Raw genomic sequence first — 17221 nt, forward strand, 5'->3', positions numbered from 1 at the left:
GTGTGACAAGTCGCACCTGTTGCTCATATGGGGTGCGACAAGTAGCACCGTATAGTAATAAGTGTGACAAGTCGCACCCGATACCACTTAAACTTATATATATTTTTTTGTTTCTGGAAAGATATCTGGTGCGACATGTCGCACCTGTTGCTAGTATTGGGTGCGATAAGTCGCACATATATGGGTATTGGGTGCGACATGTCGCACCCGATAGTAAAAAAAAATAATTCCGATAGTAAAAAAAAATTAATTTTTAATTTTCAGACAATGAAAATAGAAGGGGGGATTTTGAACGCGCTTAAAATTTTTGAAACCTTTAGGTTCGACTTGTCGCACCGGATACCACTAAAAATTAGCGAGATTAATTTGTAGTTTTCTAAAAGGGTATTCGGTGCGATAAGTCGCACCCAATGCTTGTTTAGGTGCGACATGTCGCACCTAATACCATTCCGCACAAGAAAATGAAATTTGTAATAGTGATAAACGACTATTTACAATTATTAATTTGTATTTTACGAACATTTTTGCAGTTAATATTTGAATATGTTGACTAGCTATATTGATTTTTGTATTGCAAATTGAACAACATTTACACTATTATTTACAACTTATTACTACTATTTACAAAAAGGGAAACCAAGAATGCATAATACCACATCATGTTTCTGGCCATTTACTTAGTATTTACGAAAATATGAATATATAGCAATCTCAAAAATTTTAATTGACAAATTACCTAATTTTTTTTTTATATTATTAACCGTGAATGTTTATACAATTAACTAAGAATGAATAATATAACGACTCTGTCATTGATATACTGAACATAAAAATGAAGTCAAAAGCAACAAAGGAAAACCTACTCATGTAATTTCTAAGGTTGTTGAGAAAGAAAGTATTGGTCATGAAGCAACAATAAATTACAGTTAATACGATTAACACTGGTAGTTAATCATATTAACTATTGAATTTTTTTGAATCAATGGTTAACATATGACATAAACATCACCAAGTAGAAGAAACTATACCTCTTTTACCTTGTTACTTATTTTAAAAGTTTTGTAATAGTAGAAATTATAGTTTACTAACAAGGTAAAATTACAGTTAATAAGACTAACCATGGTAGTTAATCATATTAACCATTGACGGACAACAAATAACAAAAGATGTAGATGCAACATTGAAATATTACAGAAACAGAGACGTGATCCCCACAGCGTAATACAAGAGATTCTAGAAGAAGAAAAATCAATGAATATGAAATGCCTAATAAACCAATACAAAAAATAGACATAAATGAAATTAATCATATACAAAATATATTAAAAAAATTTATTTCATTAGACACGTTCGCTTGTTGTGGCCACTACTACGGCACTTTCCAAAGTGTAGTTGCTTCAAGTTCTCAGAAGCTTATCTAAACCTCTTAGAATTCGACCTTCCAACCTTTGGTGCAATCTAGTTCTTTGTCATAACGAACAGTCGCTCGATGATTTCGTCCCGGCGATGCCTGAACTCACCACCTTGTCCACGCCGGAGAGAACCGCGTGAAACTCATCGACGTCCATCTGAATCAGAGCATCCACGGCTACTTAATCAACAATGAAGATGAATCGAGAAAATCCGAAACATTTATCTTATCCAAATCCAAAACTCCTTGTTAATAACTATAAATGTTGTTAACTGTGATAGTAAATAATATTAACTATTATAGTTAATAATCGATACTCATCATGAGCGACAAACGTTGACATTATCAGCGAGCTCAGTTATCTTGTCTGACGCACGGTTGTCGACCTAAAGACCTGGAAATATTAAAAAGAAAAAAAGTCAAGTTCAGATTCCTTGCCCACTTTGAAATTAGTAAAAAAGACACAACTTCAATTTCTTAACCCGAGGAGGACTGAGCCGGATTCGTGACGACACTCGCAAAAATGAGGAGAGTCGCCGGTGAGAAGAAGACGAGAACGACGGAGGTAGACGTTGCCGGAATCAATTTCTACGTCCGTCCAAGCAGAGATCGTCCAACGAGGTCTAGAATCAACCGGCGAGATCTCGTTCTCAAAGCGGAAGAAGAGCCACAGCCATGGTTGTGGCCAGCGCGCGCGAGAAAGAGAGAAGATAGAAGAGAACACGTGTCTGAATAAAGGTGTGTACCTCTCTCCATTGTCACAACTTTTGAAGCTTTGAAGGTTAGAATCGCGACGAGATGTATGGCTCCAAGTAAAACATGTGGAACGAAGGATAGGTGTCCGATGGGCTAGGGATAGAGTTATGGTTAGGGTTTAAGTGGAACAAAGGATGTGTCTCCGATGGAGGCGGGCGGAACCAACGTTGTCATTCTCGTCGGAGGAGAGGGAGGGGAGGAGAGGCGGAGGATGATAAGAATATGACGATCTTCGAGAGGGAGAAGAAAACGATAGTATTTAGTGAGAGAGAGAGAGAGAGAGAGAGAGAGAGAGAGAGAGATATGAAATAAAGTAATTTGGAGAAAGAATATTTTTGGAACTCTGATTAATGTTGGTTGTTTCTCTAAATAAATTGATAGTTTGGTTACTATTTTAATTTTCCCTCTGAAAAGTTACTTACGAACAAATCTCTATAATTATTATTATTATTATTGGTGATACGCGTGCAATATTTTATTTGCCCATTACAGGGAACCATAGTAATTCAGATTTGTTTATTTCCTTCTAAGAAGTGGCATGCATATTTGCATGAGCGTGGCAAAGATAATGTGGATGCATCTCAGCTCATTAAGAATATTTTTTTCCTTCTTAAACTATCAGACTCTAGAATGATTTGGGAGTATGTGGATGGGTTTAATGAGCGTTCAATCATTCATGTCGTTTTTCAACAGAAAAAATTATCTCATGTCGTTTATTGGTCATAAGGCATTCGGCATTTCAACAAGCAGCATTCCGTTAGAAGTAAGGTATCACACTTGAGAGTTGAGAATACTTTCTTAGTGCAATACACTATACATATTTAAGTCATAAAGAATCTAATAATACTAAGTACACTAATCACACATCTTTTGCCTACTGAAAAAATAAAAACGAATGATACGTATCTACTATTAAGGGATTTTAGTTTGGGAAGATTTTGGGTTTTAAATTAGGAAGTTTAAATTTTAAGTTAAGGAAGTGGTTTTTTAAATTATGTATTTTATTATTACGAATTTATTTAATTAAATGCATTTATTTGGAAAGTGAGATTAGGGTCGTAAGTGACCTATCTATAAATAAGTCTTTTCATTCAATAAGAAATCAGCCTCCAACAAAATAACTTAATCTATCTAAAAAACGAGAAGAGGCTAGGTTTCGGTTGAGCACATTCTTCACTCTTCTTGTTATTAAAGATATAATCACAATTACTCCTGTTACGAGATCCAAATCCCGGGCCGTATCATCGAAATACTCACTATAATTGATGGAGATCCAAACAACAGTGGCACAATGACTATAAAAAAAATATTATAGACAAATACAAAACAGACTACCCAAACCGGGATAGTGAAAGATGCCTAATCCGTCTTTAATTCAAATTAATAATAAAAAAAAAACAAATTCAAAAGAATATAACAAAATACATTAAAGATACTAAAACAAAAAAAAACCCCCAATAAAAATAGAACAAATAATGATAATTGTCAAAGGGCGGTGACGTAGCGCTTCCTATTGGTCTTAAAAAAAAGGAGACCCACTGATTGTGTCACACCGCTGACGCGTTGACGACTATCAATGCTCAACTAGTAATGGGCAACATCGAATTTGATACCACCTAATCATCGAAATCCACGCTGCTAGCATTTGTAACTCGATTATCACCGCCGCCAATGGATCTCGTTACTTCGACCGTCTCGACAATAGCCTTCTCCGTTTCGTCATAATACTTTACCAAACCCCCATCGTTCGCATGAAGGCCATCAAGCCTAGACTCGGAGTTCCCTTTTCCTTCTTATGAAGCCCAAGTCCAGACAAAGTGGCCAAAGTCCGTACCGGCAATAGCCTTAGGGGAGAATATGGTACGGAAGATAGGTGATCGACTGAGGAATCCACTATTGGAGAGGAACGATAAAGATGCTCCACGACACCAACGTGCAAAAGAAACCGCACCAGAGGATCTCCCAAGCGGCTGAAAAAAAAACAATTTTCAGAGACTAAAACCGCCGGAAAAACAGAACACATGTGGAACGAAGGATAGGTGTCCGATGGGCTAGGGATAGAGTTATGGTTACTTGGTTAGGGTTTGAGTGGAACAAAGGATGGGTCTCCGATGGAGGCGGGCGGAACCAACGTTGTCATTCTCGTCGGAGGAGAGGGAGGGGAGGAGAGGCGGAGGATGATAAGAATATGACGATCTTCGAGAGGGAGAAGAAAACGATAGTATTTAGTGAGAGAGAGAGAGAGAGATATGAAATAAAGTAATTTGGAGAAAGAATATTTTTGGAACTCTGATTAATGTTGGTTGTTTCTCTAAATAAATTGATAGTTTGACTACTATTTTAATCTTCCCTCTGAAAAGTTACTTACGAACAAATCTCTATTATTATTATTATTATTATTATTATTGGTGATACGCGTGCAATATTTTATTTGCCCATTACAGATTTGTTTATTTCCTTCTAAGAAGTGGCATGCATATTTGCATGAGCGTGGCAAAGATAATGTGGATGCATCTCAGCTCATTAAGAATATTTTTTTCCTTCTTAAACTATCAGACTCTAGAATGATTTGGGAGTATGTGGATGGGTTTAATGAGCGTTCAATCATTCATGTCGTTTTTCAACAGAAAAAAATTATCTCATGTCGTTAATGGGTCATAAGGCATTCGGCATTTCAACAAGCAGCATTCCGTTAGAAGTAAGGTATCACACTTGAGAGTTGAGAATACTTTCTTAGTGCAATACACTATACATATTTAAGTCAGAAAGAATCTAATAATACTAAGTACACTAATCACACATCTTTTGCCTACTGAAAAAATAAAAACGAATGATACGTATCTACTATTAAGGGATTTTAGTTTGGGAAGATTTTGGGTTTTAAATTAGGAAGTTTAAATTTTAAGTTAAGGAAGTGGTTTTTTAAATTATGTATTTTATTATTACGAATTTATTTAATTAAATGCATTTATTTGGAAAGTGAGATTAGGGTCGTAAGTGACCTATCTATAAATAAGTCTTTTCATTCAATAAGAAATCAGCCTCCAACGAAATAACTTAATCTATCTCAAAAACGAGAAGATGCTAGGTTTCGGTTGAGCTTACATTCTTCACTCTTCTTGTTATTAAATATATAATCACAATTACTCCTGTTACGAGATCCAAATCCCGGGCCGTATCATCGAAATACTCACTATAATTGATGGAGATCCAAACAACTGTGGTACAATGACTATAAAAAAAATATTATAGACAAATACAAAACAGACTACCCAAACCGGGATAGTGAAAGATGCCTAATCCGTCTTTAATTCAAATTAATAATAAAAAAAAACAAATTCAAAAGAATATAACAAAATACATTAAAGATACTAAAACAAAAAAAAAACCCCAATAAAAATAGAACAAATAATGATAATTGTCAAAGGGCGGTAACGTAGCGCTTCCTATTGGTCTTAAAAAAAAGGAGACCCACTGATTGTGTCACACCGCTGACGCGTTGACGACTATCAATGCTCAACTAGTAATGAGCAACATCGAATTTGATACCACCTAATCATCGAAATCCACGCTGCTAGCATTTGTAACTCGATTACCACCGCCGCCAATGGATCTCGTTACTTCGACCGTCTCGACTTTAGCCTTCTCCGTTTCGTCATAATACTTTACCAAACCCCCATCGTTCGCATGAAGGCCATCAAGCCTAGACTCGGAGTTCCCTTTTCCTTCTTATGAAGCCCAAGTCCAGACAAAGTGGCCAAAGTCCGTACCGGCAATAGCCTTAGGGGAGAATATGGTACGGAAGATAGGTGATCGACTGAGGAATCCACTATTGGAGAGGAACGATAAAGATGCTCCACGACACCAACGTGCAAAAGAAACCGCACCAGAGGATCTCCCAAGCGGCTGAAAAAAAACAATTTTCGGAGACTAAAACCGCCGGAAAAACAGAACAAGTGATTTAATAGAGTTGAATTCATTCACATGATTCAATGCTTCAGATAGCTTTTGTTAACTAGCATATTGATTTCTAGTGCAAAGATCGTTAGTTTGGGTGTATGGTTATTGACATCAAGGAACGATGTTTTGAACTTGAAATCACACGTAGCAAATTACTCTCTTTGTTAAAAAAAATGAAAGCTTTTTTTAACAAGCAGCTTCAGAATCATACAAACTTAATCTCAAAGATCTCAGTGGTCTTGGCTTGAAAAGTACAATATAAAAAATAGAAGAAAAAAAGAAAAAGAAAAGACGCAAAACTAGAATTACAAGTGAAAAATAATCCCTGAAATCAAACTAGGCAGCAACGGCGACTTCGGTTTTCTTTCCTTCCTTGCTCAGTTCCTTCCACCGATCCGGATTGTCAATTACTTCGCCGGTTTTTATGAGATAACGGACTTTTCGACCGTCTTCGAGCATTTTATGCCCAACTCGGCTCGCCACTTCCTTCTCTTTCGAGTAAAGCATCACGTTTGAGCTATGGATCGGTGCTTCGACCTGCAACACCAACACAAAAAAGAAAAGAAAAAAAACAATACTAAATACTACACCCAGGGTAAAATAACCAACATATCTCTCAGGTTTTATGTCAAGATCTACTTTATTTGATACAGATATATCTCCTCAACCTGAATTTTCATGGTTTTAGCATAAAAAACGGTTTCTTTATACACGCCGTAATGAGAATTAACCGCGAAATCTTTTACCACTAAAATAATGAAAAGGCAGGTTACGAGAAAGGTCTCAAAATATCGTCTATTTTTATGATTATTGACATGTATATATGCGGCCAAATGTGTTATTTTCTTTCTTCTACCGAAAATCGCCAAAATTCCAATCAAAACACAAAATTCCGGCTTTCAGTAACAAAATTCCCATAAAAAACCGGCAAAAATTCTCAACCTTGGCTACTAAATTGATCAATCTAACAAACTCATGACTACATATCAAATACCGAAAAACGCACTAACTTTGACCAAACTCAGAGGATATATATATATATATATATATATATATATATATATAAAGAAGAACGAACCTTGATGATCTGGCCTTTCTCGCCCTCTTCTTTGCTCTTGACGTGCTTGGTCTTGATGTTGATGTCGCCAACGACGATTGTGCTGTTGTGCTTGAAGATCTTGGTGACCTCTCCGACTTTGCCCTTGTCTCGCCCCGATATTACCTTCACCGTGTCCCCGAGCCTGACGTGCATTTTCTGCAGAACCGGGAGGCCGTTCTCTTTGCACTCCTTCCTCTCCCATCGCTTCAGCTGAAGAAGAACCAAACAACAAAACAACACAAAAATGTCAATCACTGAGTTTGATATTCAGAACTAGACGAGAAAGTTCAAACCTTTGCGAATATCAGGCACTGGTTCTCCGCCGGTTTGGCCTGCGATAAAATGGCGAGCAAACAAAAAGCGAAGCACAATGTGAGACAGAGAGAGGATGAAAAAAAAAAGGATGGGTGCTTTAGCTAAATAGGCAATTGAAATTAATAGATTTGTAAGGAGTGAAATAGTCAAAATGTATAAGTACCGCTATGATTCAATAATCACACTGTCAATATATTTTTTGAAACTATTTAACTTTGGCTATTTTGCTCAGCAGTTATTTCAAATGGCTATTTTGTTTTATTTTTAAAAAAATGGAATGAGAAAGCTCCAATTTCACCACTGCATATATTTGTGAATCATGCTATGATTTCAAGTTTTAAACTAACAGTCACTACATTGATTTTTTTTTTTTTTTTTTCATCTTCTTATTCTTCATAAACGAAACTAAAAAATGAGGTATTTTCTGTATCTCAGAGCTCTACTGTAGCTCAAATTGCTCATTATAAGGAAGGGGAAAAAAATAATATCCAATCACAGTGTCACTACCGAGAAAGCCCAAATCGAAGGTAAACAAAAGCTAAAGCTCTAATTCAGGGAAAGAAAGAAATAGAAAACCTTTACAATGTCACCAAAAATTAAGCTTAATTTGAAAGGCCAGTAAACAAAGACGGAGCTGAAAGAAATGACAATAAAATGGTTTGAGAGAGAGAGTGCTGACCTGGACATAGGAGAGAGATGAAGCAGGAGCGAGGCGTTGTCCGAGGAAGGAATTGGAGGAGAGAGAAAGAGAGGTCATTGAGGTTTGTAGAGCAGCCATGGCTGCCATGTTCGCCGATTCTTTCCGAACTCTCGGAGTATGTGACTGTTTTTTTGGGTTTGGTTTTTGGTTATGTTTCTGAGGAACAAAAAAAGGATATGGATAACGAGAAAACAGGATTGAAGTGTATCAAACGACGACGGATAATATTTTTAGAGACTACTTCAACACAAAAAACGACGTGCCGTTTTCTGTTTAAAATTGAAATATACCCCTCTGCCTGTTGTTTGGCTTTGCCCGCATTTAAAAAAGAAAAATCGTACGGACAAGCCCACATGAAACGTTGAAATTGTAAAATAACTAACGCCTTAAAATTTTATTTAAGGCAATTAAATCACTCTTTTGCTTCCGATTTTGCCCTTTTTGTTAAAATGTTTATTTAAATAAAAAAATTAATTAATGATAATATTTTATTCTATCTTCATCTCTCTCTCCAATCATATTTGTTTTATACATTAAAAGTCTATAATACGTAAACTACTAAAAATATACTTTTCTTTCCCTAAATATTTATCACATATCAATATAACTGATTCGTTGACTTTTTGTTTTTAATTCATTAACCCAATTAAATAGATTTTTATTCTCCAACACGTGATACAAACTTTTCAAATGAATATCAAAGAACAAGAGTTTATACACATCTCTCTCTCTCTCTCTCTCTCTCTCTCTCTCTCCATAAATCAACGTAGTGGTCGAATCTCTTGCGATGGCAAAATCAGATCTGCATCGTTCGACTGATCTGAGCTCCTCTGCGACGGCACGGATCACCACCGATTCGTAGTCTTTGTTCGGTTTCATCTTCTCCGAGAGCGGTCTATCGCAGCGGTGAAAAGTTTTGTCGGAGAGCAATTGGAGAATCTCGACGAGTTGGTTGTTCTGGTCGCCATAAAGGATTCGGACGGTGATGACGTGGACTGTATGGATCAGAGGATTCGAATCGGCAAACGACGTTTTGCCTTCACTGATTTTGAGCCAAAGATCTCCGAGCCAAGACTCGCTCCGTCTTTGGACGCACCGACACAGATCTGCGGCACCAGTAGCGAGATGGCCAACACTGCGCCGATATATGTAAGCCATTTTTTGTGTTAATTCGTGTGAATGCATGTTAATTCGTGTTGGTTTGTGTTGATTTCTGTTAATTTGTGTTCATTTGTATTGATTTGTCGCTAAATCTGTTGACTTGTGTTGATTTCTATTGATTTGAAAACTAGTGTTGGTTTGTGTTGATTTGTATTGATTTGTTGCTAAATCTGTTGACTTGTGTTGATTTCTATTGATTTGAAAACTAGTGTTGGTTTGTGTTAATTTGTGTTGATTTGTGTTAATTTGTGTTGATTTGTGAGTTAGTGTTGAAATGTCGTTGGAATCTGTTAATTTGTGTTAATACGTGTTTATTCGTATTAATTTTAATTTTTATTTGTAGGAGAAGTGGCGACTCTGTGTCTCCGATCAGAGAATTGGCGGTTCGAGACAGATCGACGGTGAAGATCGGCGGAAAATTACGCGAGTTGACTTGACGTTGAAGACCGGCGGTGAAGATCTCGTAATATCTTTAGAGATTTTTTTTATCTATTAATGAAATAGTTATTCATTCTAATATTTTCATTAATTGATTTATTTATGTTAACTAATTTATTTTTGGTAATCCTTAATTTTAAATGAAGGGTATTATTGTCTATTTATGTTGGTTAATGTGGTTAATTGGCTAGTCCACAAAATAAACCAAACATTGGCTATTTTGCCAATTTCATGTTTCAAATTGGCTAGTATACTTTAACTCCCTTTAAAAAAAAAATCAAGTAATTGACACATTCTATTATTTTACTATACGAATTTCAAAACTTGGGGCATGAAATTATTACTTTTAAATGTTCTACGTTCAAGATTACATACGGATAATCAAAAGTGAATCATAGACGACATGTATGTTTTAAACCTATGTGAATATACATATAAGAAACAATGAGAGTAATTCGACAAAATTTTAGGTCTAAAATAGTGGTATATCACTCCGATGATGAGTTAAGCCCTTATATAAGAAAAGGAACACTTGGGGGTCGAAGGAGATCATCGAAAGGGATGTCCTAAAGCCAGCCATCGACGAAGGACAAATGATTTTGTTTGAAGGAATTTTGCTCGAAAGATCAGACTTTATCGGTCTTGATGAGCCGTCCTAATCTCGAGCCGGCGTTCGTCAATGATGACGAGACCATGCTTGTTTCGAGTTGAAGAGGTCCATGGGGTCAAGCTACGAGTTTGTAGATCTAGTCATTAGTTTGTAATTGCAGATATTTTAGATGTCATATTTTGTTGGGATGTCAATTTTCAAGAGTGGAAAAAATGACGGTCAAACATTTTCTTTAACTCAGTAACAATTTTTTGGTATAAATTATCTCGACCTATCACATAATAAGATAATGTGTCATTTAGATTTAAGTATAAAAAATGCACAATTTATCAAAGTCGAAAAACTCTACTAAACAATTGAAGAAAACGAGTGCGTTGATTTTTAAATTGTAATCTTGATATGCCTGTGATTTTCAATTTAAGCTCAAATTTATTAGACAATCCATTAATTAGGATAATATTATGACTTCAATCGATCTTTAAAGTGACATAATTATTGCTCACCATATAATTTGGTATAAATGAAGAAAAAGCATGACACGTCGTTTTCACAAAAGTTGACATGTCGTTTTACATGAATTGTACACGACACGTCTTTTCCGTGTGTGAACTTTGATAATAATAAATTGAAAGTCCACATGCATCATTTTTAGTTATCTAATTGATGGCCTGAAAGGATATGATGTAACAAACAATCCTAAAAAGGGAATGCAAAATATGTCAACTTTAATAGTAATAGCATTTATTGTAAAAAAAAAAAAATAGTAATAGCACTTAAAGAACTCTTTAAGTTTTTCACAAACCACTGCATAATAATAGAAGAATATACAATATTTAATTCAAATTCTTGTACCCCTTGATTTACCATAAATAGCATGTAGTACACGTTGAATTTGCAAAGGGGAAAAAAGGATAAACCGATTTCTTTTTTCCTTCATTTTCCATTTCTGAAGTATAAAAGGTTTCCAATGTACAAACTCTGATTCTACCACTCTACAAAATATGGAAGATGTGAAAGATTTATACATATTTATATGAGAGAGAGAGAGAGAGAATTCTAAAACTCCTATAATCACTCTCAGACCAGAAAACACCTGAGACCAAAACCTGGTTTTTTTGTTTTTTTTTTTGTTTTATGTGCATAAATCCTCAAAAGGGTTCTCTTTTCATAACTGCACATATGTTTAGGAAAATTTCAAGAAAAGAAAAATCATAATAGACTAATGAAAAAAAACCCACGAAGAATAAAAGGTTATTTTTTAGTCTTTGTTGTTGAGTATGTCTCTAAAACTTCAGTCAGTTGTGCTGTCCAAGGAATCTTCTCTCCGGTGATCAGAGATCCGAGCGTTGGTCTCCGATTGGTCAATGTCGACGCTAACATCATCGGTCATGGCCGATAAAGACTTGTTGTGGTGCTTCTTGTTATGCCTTGACTTTAGGATCCTTGAAAGGACTTGAACTATGTCTCTCATGGAGGGCCGTTTTTTGGGCGCTCGGTTCACGCATTTGTAGCCGAGACCCGAGATTTCGTTTAGCTCTCCGAGATCAAACTTCCCGTCCAGGCGAGAATCGACTATCTCTTCCCACCCCACTTTGCCTTCAACGTTCATCGCCGCCTAAACGACGTCAATGCCGTCATTTTAGATTTAGACATCAATGAGAGAATTGATAAAGATTTCAACTTTTTAATTAATTAGGACAACTTTCTTAGCGCGAGTAATCATCGAACTGTTATGCGAGTGGTATTTTGGTCTATAAACTAATTATTGGAAAAGAATGGTCCTCGAACTACAAATATTGATGAGCAAAATAGTCAAAATTCTAAATTTTATGAAAATAGTCAAAGGTACGTTTTCGAACTTTTTTTTAACGCTATCAATAAAAATATCGACCCCTATATATAAGCAATTTACCACAGTGAAAATTTCTTGACATCATAAAAAATTATTGACACGTTACTTGCACAATTTTAAAAATTATGGCTACTTCTCACTAATTTAGACAAAAATTAAACTAATTCGATTGGCTACTTAACTAAAACACTATGATTCGCGAACACTTAAGGAGGGTATGACTGCAAACCATTCATAGAATACGAAAAAATGGCACGTGTTTTTTTAGCCTTGTGATCACTTACGAGATCGATGTAGTCCATAAGTCCTTGCTGAGGATTTCGGCCGGCGACGAGCTCAAACAACAAAACCCCGAAGCTGTAAACGTCGCTTTTCTTGGTGAAAGCCCTCGTGGAAATGTACTCCGGGTCCAAATACCCGAAAGTGCCTCTCACATCCGCCGCGTGTCTTTCGACCATTTCTTCCCTCGATAGCCCGAAATCAGCCACCTTCTCAATGAAAAAAATAAAAAAAGCCATAAAAAAATTATAAAATAAAAAATAATCACTTTTGTACCACGATAAAGGCTGATCGGGACGTACTCTGGCTCTCATGGATTGATCCAGAAGAATATTCGACGATTTGATGTCCCGGTGTATCACCGGAGGAACGGCCTGCGATTTTTTTTTTCCCCACAAAATCAGATTCGTAAGGATGACCAAAATAATAATTATTTATTTTTTTGGGAATGAAATTCACTCACCCCATCATGAAGATACTCCAAGCCTCTTGCTACATCCAAAGCTATGTTCACTCTCAAATCCCAGTTTAACGGCTCAAGATTTTCGCCTGCGTAAAGATCGAATTTGATTTCAATAACCATATATTCTTAAAAAAATTAGCCAAATAAGTCACCGAAAGTTTAAGAACTGCTAAATAACCAACCTTTTGTAATTTTTTTGTAAATAGCCAACCTTTTGTAATTTTTTTGTAAATAGCCACCTCAACTTATTTACGGCACTCAAAAAGACAAAAATACCCAAAAACATTCCTGCCTATTTTGGATTTTTTTGTCTTTTTGAATGCCGTAAACAACTTGAGGTGACTATTTACAGAAAATTATCAAAAGGTTGGCTATTATACAAAACGCTATAAGTTAAAAGACCCTATATTCTTTTTAGCCATAGAGCTCGAATTTTTCGAACACGACGATTCTTACTGTATAAATGAGAAGCCAAACTGCCTTTGGTCATGTAGACATAGATGAGCATATGTTGCCCTTTCTCAGCGCAATATCCGATCAAGTTCACAAGGTTCCTGTGATGTAATCTCCCCAGCAACATGACCTAAGATTTAAAATGATATATAAAAATTGGAGTCGAAACTTGCCGAACAAGTTACCAGGGAGGGAAAAAAGAAACCGTTGCAGTACCTCGGTCTGAAACTCTTTCTCGCCTTGCTTGGAATCGGTGGCGAGCACTTTGACTGCAACGGTCTCGCCGGTCGACATCTGAGCTTTGTACACCGGACCAAACGCTCCTTGCCCGATCAACGTCGTGAAATTACACGTTGCCTTTTGAAGATCCCTAGAGAAACAAACAATTATAATAATAATAATAAAAAAACACATAATAACAAGACATATCAATCTTAAAACTGAACATTCTGTCATTTTTTCAAGTGTCTTGTTCCGTTTCCCTCCGATTAAATTATTACATGTCATCGAAAAAGGAATTGAAAACTGATGAAATGTCGTAATTTGATTTGAGGGACATAGAATGAATCACGAAAAAGGACAGAGGATCGGGAAATAAAGATCCGCTGTCTCGAGTTGGTGATGTCTAACCGGCACATCAATTAATGACGAATTCGGATTCTTTGTCATCCTTTTTTTCGTTCGTTTTCTGTGTCCCTCCAATTAAATTATGACACAGTAATTTTTTTTTGTGACGCGTGGTAATTTAATCGGAGGTATATGGAATCAAATCTATTTTACTCACGTTTGGTAATTTTTAAAAATATCGAAAAATAACGGACACATCAAATTCATGATGAGTTCAGATCCTCTGTCCCCTTCTCTCGTTTTCTGTATCCCTCCAATCAAATTATAACGCGTAAAAAAAAAGTAATAATCGATGACATGTCGTAATTTAATTGGAGGTACACGAGCGAGATTGAGTTTACTTTTACTTACTTATACGAATACTCGGGGATCCCAGAAGCGGAGATGACACTACTCTTCCTGAATCCATCGAGCCAGAAAGACGAGCCGCTACGACCCGACTTGACCGGAGACTCTGGTCCGATCGTCGAGTCGGAGAGAATTGTACACGTGTCAACACTGTGGGCCCGGATCGGGAGAGTGGCGGCTCTCCGGGAACTGCTGTTCCCGATCTGGGACCGCTTCCGGTGGAACCTGAAGCAGAAGAATCCGGAAATAGCGATCGCGATTCCAATCACTAGTCCGATTGAAATCCCGATGATCAGCCCGGCCGACTCGCCTTCCATTTCCCTTATTCGGGTTTTTGTTTACTTTCTTCAACCCATAAACAAAATCTGAAAAAAAAAAAAAAAAAATTGAGGGCCTATTGACTAAGAATTTTGTGAAATAGATAAATTAAACATGTTTGATCTTTTTACGCTATTGTCAATTCTTTTGACAATTACATTTATAATATTCATAGCCCTAAGAAGCCTTGTTAAAGAAGTCAATGCAATGACAAATCCACAATTACGTACTAATGCACAATCAAGAATTTAAAAAATAAAATAAAAAATGGGAAGAATGAGTCTTTTATTGTGACGCAAGTAAACTCATGAAATGTTGTAACAATAAAAGAAAAGAAAAGCACTACGGTTACATACATTAATCAGTATCTGAACATTAATTATGAAACGAGAGAGTTAAAAAAAAAGTGATCTTTGCAGTTTCTGAATTAAAAGCTTCATTGAATTAAAGTATTAACATTCAACAGAGCTTTAGTGTTATAAATTTCATTTTAATTTAAATTTGTTTTTCTAATTCCCTCTTGAAAGTCAATCTCATTGATGAAAATGATTTTTAATCTAGTCCCTGGGTAACAGGGTCTCTGTGTATTTAACCAAAATTATTGAAAAAAAATATGATTTATATTAATTAACAGCTAAACTCGAACATACATACGTATAACGAAACTAAGCATTATTGTTTTGAGTTTAGCCAAGCTAAAGAGTACCAAATCAAAACCCAGATGCGAATCAGTGCAAGGAAAAACAATAAAAATTCGAAAAAAATGATAAAACAGTAACAAAAGAGAAAGGGTAGGAAGGCGATAAAAAGATATTTAATAAAGAGAAATTTCATTTATTCGTCAAAAAATATTAATACCTCCACAGCGAAAATGGTAAACAAGACGAGCTTTTGTATCTTCTACTGAAAGATGCACCAATGAACGACTCTGCTTTCGGTCTCAAAGAGAGAGAGAGAGAGAGAGAGAGAGAGAGATTCGAAGGAAGAGAGTGAGAGATAAGAATTTACTTGACAGAGACGATTGTCGAGAGAGAGAGAATTCGATCTACAGTATCAAATACAGAAGAAATAAATGTTTTGCAATGAAGAGAAAAACAGAGAGAGAGAGAGAGATTTTATTTTTGTATTATTTAATTCCGTGAAACGCCGTTTGGGCAAAACCTCTCAACAATAATGACACTTTCGTTTGTATGGAAAGTGCATATTGTGTTTGTGTCTGAGTTGTTTTCCATTTTTGTTTGCCTTGAAATTGCCTTAATGGCTCTTTTTTGCCTTTGTTTGACGAACCTACCCCTGAAGCCTGGGGGTATATTGGTAGTAATAGTAACGGTGAATTAGCCTAACAAGAACATTCACTTTTCTTTCTTCCTAATTTAGGTGTTTGATCTCCGAATTCAAAAGCGCAATGACAATTAAAATTTTCTTGCAATAATTTTTTTGTACTGGGTTGAAAAGTGATAACGGTAGTTAAAATTTATGTGTTCCGGCCTTTTGTATTAGTTTGACGAATTTGCCCATAAAGAGTGTGCCTTTATAATAATATTAATAATAATAATAATAATCATGGTGAATTAACGTAACATAATTTTTTTTTTCAACCTATATGTGTTTGATTGCCGTATTTTAGTGTAACAGTATTTAAAATTTACGTGTTTATCAAGAAGTCATGGTTAGTGTAACAGTATTTAAAAGTCATGGTTAGTTCTCTTATTGCCAATTGGTTTTAATATAGAACCCAATGATACTTTAACATGGTATCAGAGTCAAACTCATTCTCGATATTGGACCACTCGTTTTTACAAACTTCACGCACTAGTTGTTCAATCCTGGGCTTTTTTTTTCATGTATCAAGAAGTCTCACATCAACAGGATATATCATTAATTTGTGCTCTTTATAAAGTTCATGAGTTATTCCTCTTATTGTCAATTTGTTTTAAAATTGAATCCCATGATAGTTTAACAGCGTTATTGGTACACCATGAATTCAAAGTATTGAGCTAAAAAAGAAGGAAAAAAATATATTTATGTTGTTTTATAGTTTGTGATCTATGTGAACCATACCATGGGTTGTCAGACCCACTATCGTCGATTACATTCTTAGCAGCAAATGTCGAATACGTATTCTTATTTTGTTTCTATGTTTAAATCGTAATTGAGTCTTGAGACTTTGAGCATTTATATATAAGTTTGTGGTCATGTTCTTTTCTTATTTAACTAGCCTTATGATCTCGTCAAATTTTCCTTAGTTTCAAGTTTCAGCTTGACGGATTGAGTCCTAAATTAACTTTCATAATAGTTGTTTTTTTTTTTTTTATCTTTTAAGTCTTCGTGCTTCTTCCAACTCAGACTATTGCTGATTTTTTTGGTCATTTCGACTACGTGATTTTGATCAGCAATTTATATTATACGAGTAAAACCACTCATTTGGAGA

General features: G+C 35.6%; 2 protein-coding genes across 4 annotated transcripts; both read right to left on the reverse strand.

Annotated features, from left to right (window-relative positions):
- Nucleotides 1–6272: 6272 nt before the first annotated feature.
- Nucleotides 6273–8415, reverse strand: RPL24 (Translation protein SH3-like family protein). The gene is made up of 4 exons (XM_089616004.1): nt 8221–8415; nt 7520–7558; nt 7206–7436; nt 6273–6664 (listed from the first exon to the last, which is right to left on the reverse strand). Exons 1-4 carry the CDS (start codon nt 8326–8328, stop codon nt 6464–6466), a joined length of 579 nt encoding a protein of 192 aa, XP_089472130.1. The 5' UTR covers nt 8329–8415; the 3' UTR covers nt 6273–6463.
- A 2941-nt stretch (nt 8416–11356) lies between these two features.
- CRLK1 (Protein kinase superfamily protein) lies at nt 11357–15969 on the reverse strand. 3 transcript variants are annotated; one of them, XM_089615842.1, is made up of 8 exons: nt 15649–15959; nt 14476–14837; nt 13714–13867; nt 13501–13627; nt 13045–13130; nt 12884–12955; nt 12587–12790; nt 11357–12065 (listed from the first exon to the last, which is right to left on the reverse strand). In XM_089615842.1, exons 2-8 carry the CDS (start codon nt 14787–14789, stop codon nt 11742–11744), a joined length of 1281 nt encoding a protein of 426 aa, XP_089471968.1. In that variant the 5' UTR covers nt 14790–14837; nt 15649–15959; the 3' UTR covers nt 11357–11741. The 3 variants fall into 3 exon arrangements, with proteins under 3 accessions (XP_089471968.1, XP_089471967.1, XP_089471966.1); XM_089615841.1 differs by having other exon boundaries at nt 12587–12955; nt 15799–15969; XM_089615840.1 differs by having other exon boundaries at nt 12587–12955; nt 15649–15969.
- Between the last annotated feature and the right edge of the window lie 1252 nt (nt 15970–17221).

The sequence above is a fragment of the Urtica dioica genome, chromosome 5, assembly GCF_054948205.1.
Source record: "Urtica dioica subsp. dioica isolate 48M chromosome 5, U.dioica_male_clone48M_v1_H2, whole genome shotgun sequence".
Lineage (NCBI taxonomy): Eukaryota > Viridiplantae > Streptophyta > Magnoliopsida > Rosales > Urticaceae > Urtica > Urtica dioica.

Excerpts from the sequence above, each read along its gene's own strand:
- RPL24 (XM_089616004.1), bottom strand. The coding sequence starts at position 8,328 with ATGGCAGCCATGGCTGCTCTACAAACCTCAATGACCTCTCTTTCTCTC. Across the intron at positions 7,437-7,519 it reads AGTGCCTGATATTCGCAAAG|CTGAAGCGATGGGAGAGGAA; the intron begins GTTTGAACTTTC and ends GTTCTTCTTCAG. Across the intron at positions 6,665-7,205 it reads AGAAAGGCCAGATCATCAAG|GTCGAAGCACCGATCCATAG; the intron begins GTTCGTTCTTCT and ends TTGGTGTTGCAG.
- CRLK1 (XM_089615841.1), bottom strand. The coding sequence starts at position 14,789 with ATGGAAGGCGAGTCGGCCGGGCTGATCATCGGGATTTCAATCGGACTA. Across the intron at positions 13,868-14,475 it reads ATCCCCGAGTATTCGTATAA|GGATCTTCAAAAGGCAACGT; the intron begins GTAAGTAAAAGT and ends TTGTTTCTCTAG. Across the intron at positions 12,956-13,044 it reads TGGAGTATCTTCATGATGGG|GCCGTTCCTCCGGTGATACA; the intron begins GTGAGTGAATTT and ends AAAAAATCGCAG.